The sequence below is a fragment of the Lissotriton vulgaris genome, chromosome 7, assembly GCF_964263255.1.
Source record: "Lissotriton vulgaris chromosome 7, aLisVul1.2, whole genome shotgun sequence".
In the NCBI taxonomy this organism is placed as follows: Eukaryota; Metazoa; Chordata; class Amphibia; order Caudata; family Salamandridae; genus Lissotriton; species Lissotriton vulgaris.
Genome location: NC_141695.1, coordinates 584,047,959 through 584,067,273, shown reverse-complemented (window position 1 = coordinate 584,067,273; position 19,315 = coordinate 584,047,959). Strand labels below are relative to the sequence as shown.

At 42.8% G+C, this 19,315-nt stretch overlaps 1 protein-coding gene across 2 annotated transcripts in view; it reads left to right on the top strand.

Annotated features, from left to right (window-relative positions):
- Positions 1-19,315, top strand: part of MGAT5B (alpha-1,6-mannosylglycoprotein 6-beta-N-acetylglucosaminyltransferase B) — a 795,006-nt gene that overhangs the window by 582,882 nt on the left and 192,809 nt on the right. For both annotated transcript variants that reach the window (XM_086930672.1, XM_086930673.1), the window contains exon 11: positions 342-472. In XM_086930672.1, the coding sequence (XP_086786798.1) occupies positions 342-472 (131 nt within the window). The remainder of the gene's footprint in view (positions 1-341; positions 473-19,315) is intronic.

Genomic DNA, 19,315 nt, shown 5'->3' with positions numbered 1-19,315 from the left:
GCAGCAGCACCCGCAACAAGAAAAAATAGAATAATAATAACATTGAGTTATTATCATTTTTTTTCTTACACTGCTAGAAATCAGTGGGCCACACTCCTCTGCCTTAGCGGAAGAACCGCCACTGTCAATACATCAGTGATAAACTCCCCATATGCACCAGTGTTAGCACCTTGTAACAGTTTTTGATCCCTGCAAATGATTAGATGGTCATCGGACAAAGCTTAAATGACACAACAACTTCTTCTGTGCTGTCCTTTGAACCCTAAGGTAATGCATGAGTTAAAAGAAGAGTGCAAGAATTTTCACTTACACTGACCTGTGTTTGCTTTTGTTTTTTCTAGCTCACACGCCAGACAATTCCTTCATGGGTTTCGTTTCCGAGGAGCTTAATGACACCGAAAAGCAATATGTCAAGATGAATAAGGTGGACAACATGGCGGTCGTCTATGGCAAGGAAGCCAACATGTGGAAGGTAAAGTAGTAGATTCTTTAATCCCAAGGTTACAGCTACCTTGCCCATAATATCTGTTCACAGCAGATAATCGAAGGTAGACAGCAACCTACAGGGATAGGCCACACCTTCGAAAATCTGATAGACCTGGGCAGAACCAGTCAGTGTTAGGCTTGTGTCTCCAAAAGTGAAATCATATGTGAAATAAGTGTCCGACATGTGACTGACTTAGCAATTTTGTCCTTTCTATTGACATTTGCTTGACTTGTGCCTGACCTACCTGGCTCTGTTAACTTTTCTGAGATTCTGGCATTTCTTGCAATTGCTCAATTTCTAGACAAGCCCGGGTACTACTGCAAAAGAAGGGGCTAATGGGAGGTTAATGGAAAAAAGTCTTTGGGTGTGCACTGAACCTGTTGATGGCGCCAACTGTCTAGTGGTGTGTAGTTTATTTGTGAAAAGTTTGACGTTGATTTGACCCTCTCTCTCTTTCTTCCTTTCTCCTGTGCTTCTCATGTGGACTCTCCAGCTAGAGGTATGGTAATCCCAAACAATTGAGCAGGTCCTGAAGTATAAAATATAAAGTGTGTGTATATATATATATTTATATATACATATATACATATATCCATAGAGCAGCGTTTTGATTCCATAGGCCAGGGATCCCCCTCTCACCACAGATTCACGCAGACACGGACCAGGTTCGTGCAAATTATTTAATCAGTGCAAGCACGTCGCATAAAAAGGGTTGGAGGGGAGGGGGTAGGCAGATGAAAAAGTCCGGGACAGCAGGGGACTCTTTCAACGTACAAAGGCTACAGGTAAAAACTCCGGGCTTTTCTTTCAGAAAGGCTCCATACCAGCGGTTTTAAAATTGGGATCCACTGACCTGCAACATCTACTTAGGCTTAGGGTGTCATCAGCTGTTTCGACAATTAAATATTATTAGGAGATTAATAAAGCATAAAATACATAAAAAACTAAATCTAAAATCACAAATTTTAGAATGCTCTGTAAATGTGGAGGAATTTGAAACTGGACGCTAATACATATGTTGGTATCCTTAACTTAATTTGTGGATGCCGTGCAAGGACCGCAAATAGTCTAGTGTGGATGTGGCTAGTGGCCTCCGGGTAAGCATTTGTATGCACAGACAAAACGATAGCATGTATTAGGATCAAAAAAGACAAAGTGACATGCTAGAGTCTAGCATATAGCTTTACCTTTCATAGAATAAAGTTTATCTGTGAAAACTCCCAACCTTCTGATTAGAATTAACAATTAGATTATGTTAATATTTCTTTGTTTGTGAACTAAAGAGAATGTTTCATAGTTTGTCTATTTGATGTATACTTTTTTCTGTATTTTTCTGTATTGTTCTGAGGTTCAAATCATAGAAATTGCTTAGAGTAGGGCCTATGATTCCAGTTATCATTCCATGGGCAGGGTTTGAGGGGCGTTGGGAGGATGGGCTTTCAGAAGTCAAAAAGTAAAGAACCACTGTTATAAACATTTCCTCCAGACTACATGAAAGAACGAAAGACACGAAGATTAATTGGGGGATGGGTGTTTCCTCTGTGGACTGCACTGGTTTTCTCTGTGAAAGTGTTTTATAATGTTTGCGAACATATCTGAGTAACCCTAAAAGCAGGTGCATCTTTAATAACTGTGTGCCTCAATATCAGAACTCATACCATCTATTGCTAGTGAAGTAATTACACAGGAGATGACCGCTCACAAGGTTTCTGACCATTACATACACAAAAGGACCCATTGGTCTGATTTGAAGCCTAAAGAAATACCCCTATTGTGCACCAAGGTACCCCAAAAATATGTCCACTACCGCCAGCAAGGACTTGGCCTCTAAGTTAAAGATTTACTTAAAGTAATTTAATTACAGATAAGCATAAGCTGGGCCTTCAATTAATAGAATCAATTGACTGGCAGAATAATAATTAGTTATCAAAGAGCTCACTGGCACCAGCAACCCGGCCTAGATTCACCTCCAAAGGTTGGGAAAATGGAAAACCCAACCACATGGAGAAACCACATACTTGAGAGGTTGTAAACAGAATTTCATACATTCACTACGTTGATGTACTTGGTTCACAGGCTTTCGACCAATGAGAAGTGTGTACAAATAAACATTTACTACAGAGTACATTTGGGAGTTCTCTCACCATACTACTACTTTGAATTCAGTTGTTCACATGAAGTATGAATTTGCTACTTTGTTATTCAGTCTTGGACCATTGGGTTGTCCTTGGAGAGCTACGTGCTCATCCTGTGCTGCTGGGAAAGTCTCAGTCTTTTATAAAAAGGCTAACAGAATCTTTATTATAAAGAGTATAAACGATAGAAATGGTCACATTGGGTACACCCAGGTTTCGCATCCAAGATGGTCGACAGAACCAAAGTTGCCCTAAGTTAGGCCAAGCAGTTTTTTCGTAATTTTTGAAAAACAGTATTCACAATGGCGACCATTGTTGGACCATCTCTAGGATGACCATTGAAGGTCTACCCTCTCAAGGCTCATTCAAGGGGTGAGGCTGTGACACCAATCTACCATATGGAGTCGCTAGGGATGAGAGATCCATAAAATATGTAGCTAAAAATCAGAAACACTGGGGACTTCAGGAGAGGAAGGTGAACAACAGGAGGGGTTCCCAGCTGTACATGTTTATAAGGGCTTTCGAACTTAAAGCTCCCCATGTTTTTGCATGATCCTTACATGTCTTTACCAAAGTCACCCACACTTCGCACTTAGAATACACGTTCATCTTCCTTCCTCAGTGTTTACCATTCAGCACTCCATCACTTGGCCTCCACCTTGGTACCCCTAGGTCTTTCTTTTCCATTGTGTGCTTAGGGACATTGGACTGGATGTTCCCGTGCATGTAAAACAGCAGCCTACACCCCTGCGGAGCCACCCCAAAGCGGCTGCTCAGGCAGCCGGCATTCTGAGACAAACAGGTAAGGGGTGGGCAGCTGGATATTAGCAAGGCTGGTTGCATGGAGGGAAAATTAAGTTATTGCATGCTTTCCTAAAAAAATATTATTCAGTACTAGAGACAATGGTATGCTAAAAGGCGCGAGTTACAGAAGAAGCAAAAGCTGAAGGCACGCTTACTTTAACAGATTAATTGTGAAATTAGTTCACTCATAGGGAATGCAAAGTAGTCCTCATGAATGCCAAGCCACACCATCGAGTGGCAATTGAACTCCTTGTTGACTCATGAATGACCCCCTCATTCTCATTTATTGTTTTTGCATTGTAGCCCCTGTGGCTCTTCCATCCACCTCCTCGATCTCATATGTCCACCTGTCTCCCTCTGTACTTACTATCAGGGAGCAATGAGGTTACTCTATCTGCCATTGGACCAGTCATAGAACATGCTTTACTTTCCTAAAGCACGTGCAGCATTGGCAACAGTTGTACAACGCCCCCCTCATACAGAGAAGTGTGTAACATAGCGCAGTAAGACTCCGCCCATAAAGAATGGGCACTGCTCAGGCATTGGCTAAGCTGACCCGCCTCATGCAGAGCATCTGTTTTGAATCACATTACAAAAACGAGACTATGATGAAGAGGTGTGGGAGAGCAACACAGTATTCTAAAATCGAAACCTCACAATACAGGTCTACCCAGCAGCGGCCGGTGCAGGTAAGCACAGTGGGGCAGGGGCGGTGTCGACAGATGAAGGATTTGGAATAATTTATTTAATTTTCCCTATTCTGTCGTCTGTCGACATCCCATCCCTCCACGCCCGCCGCACTTACCATCCACCGGCCGCTGCTTGGTGTACCTCATTAAACCAGACTTAATAATTCCAGGTATATTTCATAGCTGTATAGCCCTTCGTCCGTTTGTGGCCGCTCAATGCATTGTGGGTTGTTTAGTTAAATATTTTGCAATTTGCTCATTCACAGTTACATCCAATCCTTGGTTTCATTATCGTATACTCACATCTCAGTAATCAAGGTCTCATACTTAATCTTGTGGTAGCACATTTCCTCACACTTAACTTACTACTAGTGTAGATGCCTCACTTTTGTTTATTGTTTCAGTGACGTTTCTGTTTTCGTCTTTGTGGACCTCTTCTGAGGAGATTTGAAGTTCAATTTTTTAAACAATAGTTTATTCACAGATTAATGCCTCAGTACTTTTTCAGTAATGCAACTTGAAACGAAGTTGTCTAGTTGAAATCCAAAAACACAAAACGTGGGTGCACTCCATCAGACCAACCTTTAGAGGACAAAATACCGAACAGGATTTGTGTCAAAGACAATGCTTTGTCACATGAACAGCTACACTCACTCCAATGCCCTGGAATTTGAGTACATTATGCACGAAACCATGTAATGCACACAATTGTGAAGTAGCAGGTGAACTGCAAAATGGGAGACCAGAAAGAAGGGACTGGCAATCAAGCCATGAAATACACCTGAATAATATCAAGGCTGGCTAGATGTATATCCGACATTATGAGTCATATGATTGTAATATTACTTGAAAGCACTATATGTAGTTAGTTTTTACATTATACAAATGTACAGTTTGAGCACAATAACACACACCAATAAATTCACTATCACATCATTTTGGTCACATGCCGAAACTGGTATTAGAACCTAGGTTTGCAGGGTTCAAAATAAAAATATTTGTATTTGCATGATTTAGGAAGAGGCCTATGGCGAGCTTCTATTCCACACTTTGTCCACTATTCAGCTACAGAAAAAGTGCCTTTCAAACTGTGGCAAAATGTGTTTTAAGAGGAAGAAATGAGTACAATTGGCACATTATATACCTATGCTAAAGAATGGCATGAGGGAAGTGTGGACTGATTCACATAGTCGGGTCAGAGTCGGACTGGCCTACAGGGCACGGTGGCATGACAGAAGGGCTGGTTTGAAAGGTCCGAGTGCAGGCTGGCTTTTTAGCTGTTTGTGGGCCTGTTTTATGATTGAGACTGTGGATTTCCCTCATGTCGCAAAAAACAGCACAAATGCGTGCAGCCAAACACCGATACAGAGTACGTACAAGTTCAGAACTGCCCAACATTTGACCACTTGGGCCACTTTTTAGCTGGTTGGTACTCTAATGAGGGCCGCTTTTAGTTGGGTGCCCAGGCATATTTTCTAACCAGGTCTGACCCTGAGTAGGTCTACCAGATGATTCTCTTGCCCCAGGGATGCTATGGTCCAGCACTGGACTTTTCTTTTACAAATAATTGCTTCAGATCTGTTAGTTCAGCTGATGTGACCCAGAACAGGTGTACTTAACTTTGCCCTTGGTAACAAGCAGCAGTAAAGTGGCCTTAATGTAGTTTACTTTAAGCACATTCATTTTTACAACACGAAAATACAAGGTGTGGTGGTGTGAATGGTTGTATGACGTTACAGCGTGGGCTTTTACCCCGCATGCCATTACAACGTAGGGATTACAACGAAAGTCGTTACGACTTTCGCTGGAGGGCGCTGGATAGTGGAATAGTTTAATTTTCTATTCCAACTCCAGCCCATGTTGACAGTAGGGAAGGTGTTGGATAGAAAATTAAACTATTCCCTATCCAACAGCGCCCTCCAGCGAAAGTGGTTGTAACGACTTTTGTTGTAATCCCTGCGTTGTAATGGCATTGCGGGGTAATCCCCGCGTTGTCATGGCTGTTCCCCGGTGTGAATGTATGTCCTGGTCTCCCACTCCACCTGCCATCTCCCGCTCCAAAAACAGAAAAGTGGTCAACCAGACAACCTTTGACTTTTCTTGTCCTCTCTCCTTTACCATCACATGCCAGGTGACAGCGTCCAGGTAAGCATCCTGCAAAGCAGATGTTGAAACAATAAACAATTGAAAGCACATTCTTTCCCTACAGAAGGGCAGCCAAGCAGACCATTATAAGTGCAGACAATTTGTGGGCATCAGCTAGTTACAGAGGCGCCAGGTCGCCATGCATGGTTAGTCCTCCCTTTGCTTTGCAGGTCATGATATCTAGGAAGGATTCTAAGTTTGTACGAATATGCTTCTGGCCTCCTGATTGTTACACCTGACTGGTAGGTCCAGGACCCGGATGTTCGACTAGAGATATCATTTATTAAGGTAAAAGCTTTGGCCTTTTATAGTCTGAAACATTTTAGTGTATATTTTTGATGTATTGTATTATGGTCGTGCAGGCAAATATCACTGTACACAGTAGCGGTTGTCATTCAACTTACTGATTCTCATTTTATCAGCCTTAGAAGGATGGATAGCTGAAAGATATTTCAAAGTATAACTACCAACACTTTTTTGGGTTCAGGATTTTTAGGGGAAAGCGATTGTTTGAGGCCCCTCTAATTTTCATACACTCTAACGCCACAGGAAATGACATCACAGGAAATGGCATCAAATAGCCCTATAAAGTTGACAGAAATTGTTGTTCTCCATTGCACAAATATGAATTAAGCAATTTAAATAACTTTGGTGCTCTAACTCCATTGTCGGACTGCCTCGTGATCCTCTAATTCACACGCAAAAGTAATATACAAAGGGGAAGAACTCATCAAGTCCAATTTTCACATTGATCAATCACATGTTACATAAACCATGTTTTTAAATGTCCATTCAGCTGAGGTGTAATAGGTTCTAGTGTTTGTCCTCTAACTGTCAGTCAGATGCAAAATATATAGACAATACAACATATAACAATGCATGTCTACTTTCCCCATTAAATATATACATTAGTGCTTGGAAAACAAAGAACACACACATCTTAGCACTGATTTCGATCATGCTAACTTTTTCATCCCACAAGACAATTACATCAGAGTATTATAAACACTCCACTTCATACTGCATGCAAGAAAATACTTGGATGGTTCCCCAAGTTGAGGGGAATCTCAGGGCGAGGTTGTCATTACAAGTATAAAACGATTGGTACATGGCTCCAATCTCTGTACTCACTGCGTCAAGTGTGCCAGGCTTTTTAGTCACCTAGTTTAGAGCCCCACTGTGATCCTGGTTGCACGATTTTAGGTCCTTCTGTGGTGGTCTTTAAAGTGTGCACCATGTCTAGTTCATTTTGGTGTTCCTAGTGGTCCATTGGGTCACGTGATAATGGCATCCATGCTCCCGTTCATACAGGGAACCATGGGAATTGCAGTGGCTTGATAGACACCCTGATGGGATTTGAATGGCTGTTCTCATAGGCTGGTTAAATCTGGATCTTAGATTTCACCTTATCATTGGCAAAATAATACATACGTTTGTTTATAAAATAATATTAAATGGGTGTTGTACTGTGTGGTTCATACTAAACTTCTTTCCATGTTGGCAGATAGAGGCAAAACCACTTTAGTGATGTCATGGTGGTGTGTAGGAAAAACTGTTTTTATAAGTCATCCAGTATAGGACTTATCATTTTAAAAAGGTAGTTTATACAAGTACTCAATACACCTCGACATAAGTATTTTCTAAACTGCAATGGCAGGGTCTTAGATTTGTGCTTTGAGTGCTTGTGAAAAAAAAGTTAATTCATATTGCATGTTTCTGTAAAGAGTGACTCTTGCAATGGTTGCCCCTTGTGACTACCTCCATCCCCCTTTTGTTTCTCGGGGGTTCTTGCTGAAGGGTAACACGCAGGAAGGTTGAATGTCCCATCCAGGCGGCTTCTCTATCTGTGTTGTTTAGGGCAGGTCCCAGGTGGCCAATCCACGTAGAGATACTTTAGTATCTGTGATTCTGACTGAGCTGTACCATCCTCCTGTTGTTTCTCGGGGGTTCTTGCTGAAGATTAACACGCAGGAAGGTTGAATGTCCCATCCAGGCGGCTGCTCTATCTGTGTTGTGTAGTGCATGTCCCAGGTGGCCAATCCACGTAGAGATACTTTAGTATCTGTGATTCTGACCGAGCTGTACCTGAGTATCCTGGATGCAGGCGGAGACCATTGCATACAGCAGTCTGACATTACTTGTAGCAGCTAAAAATGCTTGCTAATTAGCTTATCTCTTAGCACTCCAAAAGACAGAATTACTGGCGTCTGTCTTCTTATGTGCACTATGTCAACTGACAGCTCTTTCCCAGGTATGTTACATATCAAGGATGTTACAACTGGGGGTCTCTAGTTGGCAGAGGTAGGTACCACTATCCAAATAGAGACCCTTGCTTCTAGTCAGGGCAAGGAGATAACCCTCTTAGATAACCCCTGCTCGCCCTCAAGGTAGCTTGGCCTGAGCAGTCTAGGCTAACCAGAGACAATGCGTAAAGTATTTGTACCAACACTCACAGTAACACAGTGAAAACACCACAAACTGATTCCACAACAGTTTAGGAAAATAAAGATATTTATTCTAAACTACACAAGACCAAAACGTCAAAAATCCAACACACGGTTCAAGGATATGGTTTCAAAAAGAGTTCTTCAGGTTGTAATCATAGTTCTTTAAGTTACGATCAAATAATCCACAGATGCGTGAAAAGTTCACAGTTGCGTCACGTTGACTCACAGTACCTTTTAGATGCAACAAAGTTCCACGAGCAGGAAGCTGGTGCGGTGGAAACAAGCGATGCGTTACTCCTGAGACCCTGGGGAGGCGATGCGACAGCCCCGCTACAGCAGCGGGCGTGTGGCGACGAATCCGGTCTGTATGGGGAGGAAGGCAGCTTGCGTGGATTCCGGTGCGTAGGTTCCGTAGGAAGTCTGTTCTTGCAAAGGCACGATGCGATGATCTCGTAGGGGCTGCAAAGATCTCCGGGCGACAATGCGCGGTCCAGCGGTGATCCTCTCTCTCGCAGCTCCTCGATGCGATGGTTCTGCGACGATGCTCGCAGCGACGTGATGCGGTCCGCAAGCAAGCGGTGCGGCGATCTCACCCAGGCGACAGGCTCTGCGACGACACTCGCAGCGATGTTCGATTCTCCCGCACCGGTCTGGTGCGTCCCGCAAACGAAGGGTGCGACGGCTCCGGCAGCGATGTCAGGCGCTGCGCCGATCTCGACCTTCAGAGCGGCGGGAAACTTCTCGCACTGTCGGGGATGCGCTCCGCAAGCGAGCAATGCAACACTTTTCAGCTTCACAAGTCTCTCAGCTTAGTCTCAAGCTTCCCAGCTCAGGTTCAACTTCTAGAGGCCCCACAACTGGATCAAGCACTCTACGAAGGACCGAACTCTCTCAGCAGAGTTCAGGGAGACTGGGGGTGAAGTCCTTTTGTTCCTGGGACTTCGGAAACAGGGAGCCAGCTCTTCTCAGGCCCTTGGAGATTCCTTACAAGACAGGGGACACAGCTCACAGCAAAGTCCTTCCCCTCTCCTTGGCAGCAAAGCAACAGCAGGTCAGTCCAGCAGAGCAACAGCAGGACAGTCTTCCTTCTTCAGAGTCAGCTTTCTCCTTGGCAGAGGTTCCTTCTTGATTTCCAGGATGATCTAATTTTCTGTTGTCAGGGGTCCTGTACTTATACCCCTAAAGTCTTTGTTCTCTCTGTGCATGTGGGCCCTGAGCCCGGTCTGAACCAGTTCTGGGTGGATCCTGAGCACTTTGTTTTGCTGGCTGCATCTTTCCTTTCAGAGTGAGGGGCAGGGTCCTCAGCCGCCCCGCAGGAGGTGGAGCCAGCATTGTGGCAGGCAGGCACAGCCCTATTCAGCCCAGGTGCTAACTCCTCCCACCACTCAGGTAGCAATTACATTCATTCAGCCTAGTGCTGACTCATCCAGCCTCCGGGGGAATTCCCCAGCTCCTGTCACTCACAAACCAGACAGTCAATACACAAACAGGCCCAGGCACACAGAAGGGTCAGACAAGAGAACAGCAGCTTTCTAAAAGTGCTGTTCTCAAACACAGGATCTAAAAACCACCTTTCCTAAAAGATGCGTTATTAAATTCTGAGTTCAGGGATGCTAGATACTTATGTCCTATCTTGTTCCTATGGGAAGAAATGCTGTTAACCACTGTAGCCAGCATCCCCCATGTTAACCTATGGAGCAAGATAGCCTTACAATAGTGAAAAACGAAAATGGCCGTAATTCACTACCAGAGCATGTCACCTGCCCTAGTACATGCTCTACCTTTCGCATACACGACACCCTGCCCAGGGGGGTACCTTGGGCCTTCCATAGGGGTGACTGATGTGCACGAAAAGGGAAGGGTTAGGCCTGGTCCGCGGGGACGCGGACCAGGAGGACATGGCAGTTCTAAACTGCCCGTAGGCGCTGCAGTGGCAGGCCCGAGACACCATTTTAGAGCTACTCCTGTGGGTGGCACAATCAGTGCTGCAGGCCCACTAGTAGCATTTGTCATCACCGGCCCTGGCACACCCCGTGCACTTTACTAGGGACTTCATGGTGATACAAATATGCCAAACATGTATATCCAATCAGAATAACAATTTACATAGGGAGCACTTACACTCGGGCACTGATCAGCAGTGGCCGAGTGTCCAAAGCATCTAAACCAGCAAAAACGAATCCAGCACAGCATCGAAAAATACAGGAGGCAGAGGCAAAAAGATAGGGGTAATCACGCCAAAGATGCCAGGTCTAACAAAGGATAAGAGGAAGTCCACTGCAGGAAAAGTATTGAGAATAACCCTGAACGCCATAATGTTTTTCGTAGCATGGACTTGTGCAGTAATTCCATCTTTGTATGCATTGAAATGCAGGCTTGAGAAGGTTAAAGCAACTTTGACAAGAATTACTATCATTGGATGTCACGTTGATCCTCTGCAAATATAGACTGTAATTGGCTTTGAAGTGATTAACCGCTCCTATATGTACTAATGTCACAGGCCACTTGCCCTATAGCCTGCTTTATGAAGATTATGCGAGCTGCCTGTAAATCAGGTGTCAATTCAAATTCTTTATTCGGCACAAAAACTGATACCATAATAGATCATAAAATATGTGACCTATAAATAGGCCCTTTAAATTTGTACTACTACTGTACAATGCCTTTCCTGAGATGTATAGCGCCCCAAACATAAAGTGCAGCACTAAAACATACAAAAGGATACTCGAGTGCAAATATATGGCGTGCAGTGGTTTTAAAATCCTTGATATTTTGTGCAATAAAATTGGTTTTAGGTAACGTCTCCTCAAACCTGCATAAAAACAATAAAATAAAGTGCTGCGTGCTCTGTGTCTATACACCATCACAGGGACATGGGGTCAAACTTGTAGGACATTTATTCATATCAGGAAAGGCAACCAAGTGATGAACAATGGCCAACCGCAGTCTGGTTAGGACAAAATGGTCCTGGCTATTGGTTACCCAGATTTGATTGGCAGCCGTCTGGCAAATCGTTCAATAGATGTCATTACTGTTTGCTTCCTGTATTCTTCACACATTCTTCGCTCCAGTTTATAATTCACAAAAGAGGCCTTAATTATACTCTTCGCAATAGAAAGGCTACTTTCTTGGTCCCTCAGAACAGGTAGATCAAAATTTAAACTAAAAGTTTCATTTATATTAGGCAACCAGGGAATCTTAAGAGCATGATCTGAAGTGATGCAGTCTAGGATTATAGAGTTTGTAAAACTGGCTCCGGTTTATGTCCAAATAGAGCGCTCAGTAAGTTTAAATTAAAATTAATAAGATTAAATTAATATGGCGGTGACCAGATCTCCTCAGCCATTGAGAAGGGCTCATCAAGTCATGCCTTCAACCTCCGTGCGCCTGGCCGGTCTGGAGGCCCCCATTGTGTTGCGGCCACACAATCTTGGGATCTAAATAATCGCACTGTGCCTCAACGCAGCCTCCAGCCCATCTCTGATCTCTGCCTATGCCCTGCTGACGATACTTCCGCTGAGAGCACTTTCAATTGAGGCTAGAGCAGGGCTTTCACGCACCATTTTCTGGCCTCAATGCAGCCCTCAGCCCATCTCCGGACCTCTAACCCTCTGCTGTGCCCTTCCCACTGAGGACACCTCCAAGTGTACCTGAGGTAAGACTTATAACCACCCTTATCAGGACTATGTAGAGCTTGCTGGCTGCACCAACTTCTGCTGAAGAGTCGTCCCTCTAATGAAACCTTACTACTGTTGAAGCCCTTTGTGACCTGGGCTTAGCCTTAGCCTTAGTTCCTCTGGGCTCTCTATGTGTGCTCTGTGGGCTCGATGGAACTATGTCGACGCCCCCTCTGCGGATACCAAAACGGTTTGTACCTACCGCGGAGCCCAAGCAACCTTGGCCAATGCCCGGTGGAGCTGTCCTATGCAGCTATAGAGGAGTCTGGCCCCTTGGCCATCACCTACCCAGCCAGGCATCTGACATTGTTTTCCTTGTCTCCCTGTCTGTGTCTCCTTACCCTCCCCCTCCTTCTACCTCTGTGTTTCTTTGATTCAAACTGATGTAACTATGTAACCGATAACTCGCTGATTCAAATGATATAACTATGTATCCTGTAACTTCCTGATCCTCATGTAAAGCGCTCTGATACCTCCGGGTCTAGCCAGTGCTATATAAAACTTTGCAAATAAATACATTTCAAAAAATGTAATGTTCAATAAGGAGACATATGCCTCTTAATTAAAAAGACATGAACAATATTTATTCTTCATTTCTTCCCAAAAATTGACAATGACAGCCCAGCAAACATGTAACTTGCCCCACATGGGACTTCATCAGAGCTGTAAAAAACACATAACAATACATTACCCTTAAGTCATCTGTATTTCATTGTTACCAACCACATCAACAACACTAGTCCAATATTATTAAGATCACCTTCACATTATCATGACATTTCTCAGCATATAGCCTAGTTACTAAAGTATCTTAATAACACAAGACTTTTGTTTTTGAAGTGGTTAGTAAATGCCTTCAGTTGGCTACTAGTTCTGTGGAGGCATTGAAGCCACTTTGTAAAAAGCAAATATCCTTGTGCCCTCTGGAGCCATCAAAAGTTCTGATACTAATTATTAGTAAACATTTAGGCAGTTCCAGAGTGCATTTCCTTTTGTAAATTAGCACGACGCCGATTCAATTAACAGTTTTGATATATATCTCTTTCCAGCTGCATACAGTGATTTTTCGCGATTTTATAGCACGCCTGGAAAGCACGTGTCCAAATGCGATTACATTATGCCGCCAGCCTTGAGCACTACCTGGACAGTTTCCTTGGGTCTCACAGTGTGAGACTCTGGCTGACCAGTATTTTACTACCATGGCCAGTATTTCCATGTTTAAACCAGAATAAAATTGGCTAAAGGAACACAAGCTGATATTTTTCTTTGTTTTCTCAGGAGTTCCAAGGCTGACTTGCATATTTGTGGTTCACATCTATAGCACGCTAGTCAAAATAATAATACCTAGAATGCTTTCCCAATAATTACAGGAGTTACATTGGTTCGAATATTCTACCATTAATCTGTTTCTTCTTCTCAGTGATACGCCCTAAAAGGAATGGAGAACCCTAGATGTGTCACTGTTTAGAGAGGAGATTACATGCCATTGCATGACTTGACTGTTTCTATCTGAGTAGAACTGACTTATTTGCAGAAGGTCGGTGCCTGACTGTAGTAACAAGACAATAAAAAACATAGACTGAAGTAATGACCAGTATCTAGATTAATTAAAGCATTCCACCCATTACTTTTTATTTTCATTAGAAAAGCCAAAGCTGAGCAAAAGAGTGGAAATCTCAACCGAAGTCACTGAGAAATAACTACATAGGAAAAAATCCTTGGTTCATCCATGAAGTAAATTCTGTTTAATTGGGCAGAGCAGGAAGACTTTAAAGACAATAGGGTAGAAACCATGCAATAAACAAAATAATATAATAGATCAACATAGCTGCAATGTATTAAATGAAAATCAGGGCGGCCAAGAATAGTAACTTCTTAGATCGTATCTGACAAGCTTTGACCCTTTCAAAAAAAATATTCCCTATTATTGCTATATTCTCCTTCCACTTCCTCAGCTACCTTACAAGAATCTGAACACTGGATGTGAAAATCTTGCTTAATTCTTCGTAAACAAGATTAAATGAAAACGTGACAACATCGAAGCAGAAAGAAATCCCATACCTGCTAAACTTTCTCTGACAAACTCACAGCATCCACACTGTGATTATTGTAAACTCTTTGATCAAAACATGGCTTTTAAGCAATAACATCTATTTCTCTATTTGTAGATAATTATGTAGCCTGCTTTAGAACTAACAAACTTAGCACAGCTGCAGTCTGTTACATATCTATAAATGTGTGAAATGAAAGAAAGAAAGCGAAGGTCGAACTGACGGCCATGTACATGAAGTATATCAATAAAGTGGAAGACTGGAAGACTGGACATTTCACTGTTCCATTTATACAATCAACGCAACCCAGGTCACATGCTTGATTCAATACGCTATATATTGTAAAACCGCAACCACCCATTTTAGTAAATGTATCTGCATTGCCTTTTAATTGAACATAAATGATGAATTACTTCTTTTCACTAATAATTGAGATCTTTTTTGAATGGACATGGCTTTGTGCAGTTTGTAAAGTCACTGGGAACAAACTGTTGGAGGGATTTTGCACACAGGTGGAGTGGGGTCTGGGACATCAACATCAGTTTGCTTACAGAAATATTTCCAGAAAAATTATTCATTGAACTTAAGAACTAATCTAAGTCAAACCTGTGCCTCCCTTTCGCTGGTCCCTGCAGTGCTTAATAAAGGATGTGAAGTCCAATGGGAGGAAGGGCCCTCTCCTGAGCCTTGCAACCATGGTGCAGTGCTTGAAGGCCAGGGCAGGCCCTGTCTGGAGCATTGCAGCACTTGACCATGTCTGTGAGACCTAAGGGAGGGAGGGCCTTCCTTCCTTCTGCTGGGGCTCACACCCATGCTCCAGCACTGGGAGACCCAAGGCTTAGCCCATCTTTCCCTCAGCCTCACAACACTGGGCCACCATGTTTGAGATCCCTTGATGAAAAGAGCCAGTCCCTCACATATAACATTGATGAATTGGCTCCACCTTGACCCACCCTATTTACGGATCCCATATACAATACAGCAGCCAACTTACCATTATCAATTTGCAGGGCAGACAATGTTTATTTGGGGGTTACCAAAAATCACTGAGTTCATTTAGGGGTATTCAACCTATGGCATCCTGACCTAATTCAGGTCCCTACTCTGTTTAATAGATGAAGCATATGGTATAGTGGCAAAGTTATCTGTTTTGAAACCAGAAGTCCTGTCATTGGTTTTTCTACTTGACCATACTGTTTGATTTTTGGGTGGGTGCTACTTACTTAGGTCATTTTAATTCTCAATGTTGATTTTCCTTCCTTTTTAGCACCACTAAAGGTAAACAGTTGAGTAAAGTTGCCTGCGTAGTTCACCTTTTTTATTTAAAAAAATAAATTCATTTAATCGAGTTTTATATAGCGAGAACTAGACCCGAGACATTGTGTATCGGAGCGCTTTACATGAGCACCGGTTTTGTTACATGAAGACACATTCATTTTTTTTAGGCACGGGAGATTAAGTGATTTGCCCAGAATCACAGGATGTTGAGTGTACTTGCCGTGACTCAAACCTGGTTCCCCAGCTTCGAGGTCGACCGCTCTAGCCGTAAGGCTACACCCTCTCCCATTCTCAGTTATATATGTCCTCTCTCCTATGTCCCATGTTAACAAATTCTGGCTCCTTTCGCCTCTGAGCCGCGGTTGTTCCCAGGATCAGTGTTGGGACATCCCGCTGGGCTGGGCTGCTCCAGGCTCTAGCTGGCCTGTTTGTTTTACAACCATCTTACTTTGCTGGGCCTCACAGCACTGGATCATGGCTCTGGTGTCCATGAGAGCCGGGAACAGTAGTGTAGTAAGGGTTCATGAGCCCTAGTGAAAGAAAAGTAAATGGATGCCCCTCTCTCATCCTGTCCACTGGCAAGAGAGTACAAAACAGTGAACATTTGTGTAAATCCGACTCATAACACCCCGGGACTCCAGGGCCTCTGCATCTGCAACACTAATAATATTTACGCCCCTGAGAGATGCTTCATAAATCAACCAATCAATCAATCAATCAGGGGTTTGTATAGTGCGCTACTCACCCGTGAGGGTCTCAAGACGCTGCAGCCCTGAGCCTTGCTGGTATGGTCCTGTGTTGTGCAACTTGGATTTTTTATTTAATCTCACCTTCACCTCAGTGCATTTATTTCGGACTTACTATTAGTTTGAATCCAACAATGGATGGTTACCATTGGATCCAACCTTTACTTAAAACAGATAAACGCATAGAATAAAACTGAAATATCAGAAGCAAACTCTGCGGGAACCAAAAGCTTTTTGGTTTTGCTAATCATGTAGTTGCTGTCAAGGACATGTTGGACCGTTCCTAAAATTGTTTTATTCCTTCATTCAGGGCAGCCAGTGGTAACATTATCATAAAACAACATCTCTTTCTTTCCCGTTCCCTACTGGCTAACCTGGCTTGACAGATCGACCAATTATTGGAGCGGCTCGACACCCGTGTGACAGCAAATAAATATTTAACAAAACAAAAAGGTCTTGGGCCCCCTACAGTGTTTTCTACTCAGGTTGCAACACTCCAAAGAGACTTAGGCAATGTGCAGCATGGCTTTAGAGAGTAGTTTTCATTTTGCTACAGTTTAATATTCAGTTTCCACTTCAAACTCTGAACAGGATATTATCCCTTGTATCCCCCCATTGAAGGATATTGGGCCAGATGTACGACCATTCCGTTTTGCGGGTCACAAATTGTGATTTTCTGCGACTCGCAATTTACGACTCACAAAACAGAATGTACTAATGTGTATGAGACACATTTAGCCATTCCTAATGTGGTCGCATATGACCTGCCTCATCAATATTAATGACTTAGGTCACAATTTGCGACCCATTGGGAATGGGCTACAATTACAGGGATGGTGGCCTTCTGGGGACAGCAGACCACCATGTCTTTGTTTCGTTTCACCTAAAACAACGTTTTTTTTAATGCAGCCCATTTTTCTTAAAGGAAAACAAAATGCGTTTAAATGAAAAAAATTAAAAGATTTCTTTTTTCATTTTTTTAAGGGCAGGCAGTGGTCCATGGGACCTAGTATACATGTTATGTAATTCATACAGCAAACATCATGTAAAATATGATAACATCTCTTCAAAATTCAAAAGTGTGTTTCTTTAACATGTGAAAGCTATGACATTAATAGGGCACATTATAGCACTGCACTGAGAAGCAGTGGCAGCTGCTGAACAATGAAAGTGGAGGGGTTTGAAGGGAGGGGGCGATGGTACATGGGATTGAGGGTAAAAATATATATATTTTTTAATGTACCTCTCACTGCCCCGTCGTCAACGGCCGCCTTATTGCTTCACTCCCGGCAGCCTCTGGGAAGGCACCGGCTTCCCACCCAATCCAGACAGTGTTCTCATGCTATGAGAGAGGCACCAGGATTGGTCGGATGGCCTGGCCTGCAACTCAGACACTGCCTGGGAGCCTGTGTCTTTTTTCCAACCCAGCCTTGCACAAAGCTCGGTTGGAAAAATGGAAATGCACATGCCTGTTTGGCCATCCAAAGACAGCCGGACAAATTTACATGCACACTTCTAAGTGCCTGTCATGGCCCGGCCCCGCAAGCACGCACCATCAGCCAGAGCTTGTCAAAGAAAAACAGAATTAGATTTTTTTTTTAATATCATTGTTGTTTTCTGTGACTGACTCTGACCAGTGGGGTGAAGCTCCTCCGCCATTGCGTGGGAGCCGCCCCTGCTGAGAAAACGAATAAAAAGTGATCGTTTAGTACAACTGGTAGTCTGAACTTACTTATTTGAAAGTGGTTTCATACACAATAATGATTAATTAAAGAGTTTTGGTGAAATAATATATTTGCCTAAGATCATACAATTTGAGCAGGGGAAGCTGCAATGTATTCACTTTGTACAAACCAGGCAGTAAATGGGTATTTATTTGCATCTACTTATGTTAAGGCTTTGTTTTTACCTCTTACTGCAGTTTATCAACAATAACACTAACACCTGGCGCTTTACTTGAGCACCAAAACATTACTCAAGGTCATTTGTATTAATTATAGGCATGGCCAGAATCTCAGGATGTTTCAAGCCTGGTGCCCTATTTCCACATTCCCAACAACCTGCTAGTGGTTGGGCCCTAGTAAATAAGGCTGGGCCATAAATCTATATACTCAATGTCACAAGTGCCAATACTGACTTCTATTTACCAAACCTGATTTAATCTGTGATCACACAAACAAATTAATATGATCACCATTTATGTTCAGTCTTTTCTTCAAAATAATTTTTTTTCTCAAATTACAACATTTCTCACTATGCATCACATTCTCAAAATCATGAAATCATACACAGCCGTACATAACACAATATATATAGACCTCTCACATCAACATGTACCAAAAAACTCCTATCGTCACACATGAAATATAATGAATATCGAAAACAATTTTGTGCATCAGACAAAATATTAACACATCAAATTTTTATAACAAGCAATTGAGCCCACATTCTGACTTTTCCAAGTCTATCAGAAGCCTAATTATTATTTCATTTATTTAGTGCTCCTGTCGTTGGGCTATGGAACCACACGTTGCTACGCTACAGGTTCAAAGGGCAAAAAGAAATTAGTCTTTTGTTCAATAACAACCCTGAACCTCACTGTCTCTGGTTTAAAATGCACTTGATAGTTACAAAAACGGTGATGTATTTCGAAACCTTTCAGTATTCTAGGGTTCTCCTCGGGACTCACAACGAATGAGCCCTTGTTCAAAATCGTTTTCGCCACCGTTAAATTTCCTGAGCATCAATCTGCGACTAATTGTTTCTTATTTTCTAAATAAACCAGAGTCAGTTCTTCTTGCTTCGAACACACACAATGAACCCCTTCCAGGATCCCCTCTTCCTTCTCTCTTTCGA